The following is a 3580-nucleotide window of genomic DNA, read 5'->3' as shown; positions in this document are numbered from 1 at the left end:
CCCCTTTCGCTGCCCCCTCCCCCGCCCTGCAGGCGTGGCCAGAGGCTGACCTCGTGATCAGCACAGGCACAGCCGGCGGCTTCAAGGCCAAGGTGCGCGAAAACTCGCAAGCGCGCGCGGGGGCTCTCCGCCCCTCGGCAGCGGCGCGTGCCTCCGCTGCCCGGCCGGCGCCCCCCCATTCATTGTCACCCGCGCGCCCCTGGTCGTGCTGCCAGGACCAGCACCCCCCTGCCACCCTCCCCATCATGGTACGCGGACCTGCAGCGTCAGCGTCGCCGGCGGCGGCGGCGGCGCTGAACGGCCGCGCGGATTTTGGGCCTCTCTCCAAGTTTCTCGAGTGTGTCTCCCATCCTCCCCCTCCCCCCCTGTGCGCGCAGGGTGCTGCTATTGGGGACGTCTTCGTGTCAACAGGCAAGATGCACCACGACAGGCGCATCCCGCTGCCAGGCTTCGACAAGGCGCGCACCTGCCCGCCTTGCCCCCGCTGCCCGCGCGCGCACCGTCGCCGCACTCGGCGTGGACAATTGGGGCGGCGCGCCCCTGGGGCCGGCGGGGTGTGGCGCCGCGGCCCCGGTCTGGGAGGGGGCACGCGCTTGGCCAGCACAAAGGGCTTCTGACCATGCAGGTCAATCGCATTGCCCAAGCCTCATATGCGGCCACCTCATCGGCGACCACGCTATCGGCCAACACAGTCATCTTGCACCCCCTATTCTTCAGCCGCCCCGGCCAGCATCAACCACCGCAACTCCCTGCGTCCAGCCTCCATGCGCGTATTCAACGCCGGCCCCATCCATAATCTTGGCACCTCAGCCTCTCAAGTGACTTCCGACCCACCGCTCCCCTCTCATGCGACCAACATGCAAATACCCGTGCGCAGTTTGGCATCGGCTACATCGAGACCGTGCCCACCCCCAACCTGCAGGCGTCGCTCGGCCTCAAGCCGGGCGTCGTCACCAGCGGCGACTCGCTCGACTACACGGTCAGCGCCGCAACCCAGCCGGGGCCGCGCGTCACAACGCGGTCCCTGTGGGCTGCTTGCGGCGCACTGCACCAGTGATGTAGCCCGTCCTGCCCACTGCCGCGGCTGTTTGGCGACACTGCTTACTCCTTGTGGCTGCACCATTGCTGGCAGCTCTTCCTCACCGACTTGACTTTCGACACACGTTCCAAAACGAATTTATTTTCGTACCATAAACGGAGACTTCCCAGCAGCTGCCAACACCACACATCAATCAACAACGCGCGCCCGGCCTCCCAGGACAAGTGCCTGGAGATCATGCGGGACGGCGGGGCGGCTGTGAAGGAGATGGAGGCGGCCTCCATAGCCTGGACGGCTCAGCTCTTCAAGAAGCCGGTGGTCTGCATCAAGGTGGGGGCTTGCGCGTGTGCGTACATGTGTGTTTGTGTGTGTGTGTGTGCATCAAGGTGGAGGCTTGTGCATGTGTGCGTGCGTGCGTGCGTGTGTGTGTATGCGTGCGTGTGTGTGTGCGCGTGTGTTTGTGTGTGTGTGTGTGTGTGTGTGTGTGTGAGTCTGTGGGTTTGTGTTTGTGTGTGTGTGTGTGTGTGTGTGTGCGTGCGTGTGTGTATGTGTTGGGCACGCGCGTTCGCATGCGTGCGCGTGCGTGTGTGTTGTGGGCGCGCACGTTCGCATGCGTGTGTTGTGATGTTGAACCCCTTGAGTCAAGGGACTTGGGTCAAAGGAGTCAAGACACGCAGTCGCGTGCATGGGGTCTGAAGGGGGTTGCAAAGGGCGCTATTGTGAGGCTCACTTATGGGGCCAGCACTGCCCACTGTCAGCTTGTGCGCCAGCCGCCCCCCTGGCCCCCCTCAGGGTGTTGCTCTCCTGTATAAGCCTGTTTCCCCTTTCTCAGACCCTGGCTGGGACCTCAACCCCTCCTGCCCCCTCCCTCCTGTCAATACAACCCCCCATACACACACACACACACACGCGCGCGCGCGCACACACCCACAGGCCATCACTGACATCGTGGATGGCGACAGGGCCACGCAGGACGAGGTGCGTCACCCGTCCGCGTCGTGTTGTCTGCTCCTAAATGTGTTCTTGATGACCAAACGCATTTCAGCGCTGGCCAGCACCGCCAAAGTCATACTGCCTTCTTGTCCTGCTCGAGACACAATTCGCGGTGCGGACAAGGTGCCCCCCTCCTGCCACGGACCCCGATAACGAAACCGCCCCCCGGCAGTTTCTCGAGAACCTCAACAGCGCGGCGGCGGCGCTGCAGGGGGTGCTGCCGCGGGTGATCGAGTTCATCGGCGGCAGGGCGGTCTCGGAGCTCTGATGGGGCAGGGCCGCGCCCGGCGGCGGCGCAGCTCGGGCGAGGCCGCACCTGGAGGCGCCGGCAGGCGCAGCGCGGCGCGTGGGCTGAGTACCGCTTGCGGCTGCTGCACGGCGGCCTGGGCCGCTGCGTTGCCCTCTCGCGTGCGGCCAGGCTGCAGGAGGCGCGGATACGCGCCTGCCGGCATCACCAGTGCACGATGCAGGGAAGCCCCCCCCCCCACGCCTTGCGGTGGGCACGCTGCTGGGGAGCGGACCTATAAAATGATCCCAACGCGTTCAGGGCGGGACCAGCCTCCAAACGCTGACTTACAAGAACTCTTCCTGGTCGCCTGTTTCACACAAGGTCCTGCTTCAATCAAACAGCCATTCCAGCCATATTGGTGGAAACTGCCTTCTTGCTGCTGCTGCATTTTGCTGGCAGCGGCTCGCACTGTAACAAGAACCAGCTGGCTTTTGCTGCATTACAGTGCGGTCTGCTCATGGAAAATACACATTAGGGTCCAAGCACTAAACCCAGGAGCTTAAAGGCATCCCTGATATCACAGGCAGAAGCTTTGCATTGCTGTGACATCTGAGGCCTAAGCCCTTAAGGCAGGGGTGCTGCGCTGCAGCATGCCCCTCTGCGCCCCCAGTGCACCCTGCCCCTGTCGCTCCAAGCGCCGCAGCAGCAGCCCCCAACCAGCAGCCCAGGAGACAGGCAGAGGGCGCGAGAGCGGTGCGGTCACAAGAAAGCCCACGTTTGAAGGCAGCCGCGCCCTATGACCAACATGGGAGGGTGATGAATCTTGGGGTTTTGTGGCCCAAGAACCCCAATTGAGGTGATCCCTCAGAGGACAGTCCAGCACTGTCAATGAGTGCAACGGCAAAAAAGATTGAAGCATGGCGCGGCTGGCCCTTCTCTCTATGAACGCCGATATGTCCAAACCATGAGGAAACAAGGCGTCAAAGAAAACACCGAGAACCGCCCAAGACGGCAGTTCCAGGTGATGTCAGCAAGGGCCGCCCAAAAACCAGCCGGTGCAACTACCTCTGCCAAGATCCAAACAGTGTCGTCTGCCGCCCGCCGCCGCTGCCGCCGCCGCGCCCCCGCGCCCGCCCGGCGCCCCTGCCCCCCCGCGCGCGGCCGGCCCCCGGCCTGCCGCCCGGCTGCGCCCGCAGCTCCCTCTGCACCTCCAGTTGGATGTGGTAAGGCAGCTCTGACAGGACGGATGGGTCCACATCACCCAGGGTCAGCGGAGGGGCGCCTGTTGAGGAGGGCGCCGGCCCCTCGGACGCCGCCAC

The 3580-nt window shown here is 64.4% G+C and overlaps 2 protein-coding genes across 2 annotated transcripts in view; one reads left to right on the top strand and one right to left on the bottom strand.

The window, feature by feature from the left end:
* Window positions 1-245: 245 nt before the first annotated feature.
* On the top strand, window positions 246-2300 carry MNEG_12148 (hypothetical protein; the record flags this gene model as incomplete). Its single annotated transcript, XM_014039381.1, has 5 exons — window positions 246-248; window positions 878-979; window positions 1259-1369; window positions 1973-2017; window positions 2205-2300. 5 exons carry the CDS (start codon window positions 246-248, stop codon window positions 2298-2300), a joined length of 357 nt encoding a protein of 118 aa, XP_013894835.1.
* A 1218-nt stretch (window positions 2301-3518) lies between these two features.
* MNEG_12147 (hypothetical protein) overlaps window positions 3519-3580 on the bottom strand; it is a gene marked incomplete at both ends in the record, with an annotated part of 4068 nt that continues 4006 nt past the window's right edge. The window contains one exon of the mRNA XM_014039380.1: window positions 3519-3543. Within this exon, the coding sequence (XP_013894834.1) occupies window positions 3519-3543 (25 nt within the window). The remainder of the gene's footprint in view (window positions 3544-3580) is intronic.

Source organism: Monoraphidium neglectum (genome assembly GCF_000611645.1).
Source record: "Monoraphidium neglectum strain SAG 48.87 unplaced genomic scaffold scaffold03091, whole genome shotgun sequence".
In the NCBI taxonomy this organism is placed as follows: domain Eukaryota; kingdom Viridiplantae; phylum Chlorophyta; class Chlorophyceae; order Sphaeropleales; family Selenastraceae; genus Monoraphidium; species Monoraphidium neglectum.
Note: the sequence above shows the minus strand (reverse complement) of the source record. Positions and strands in the feature narration are given on the sequence as shown.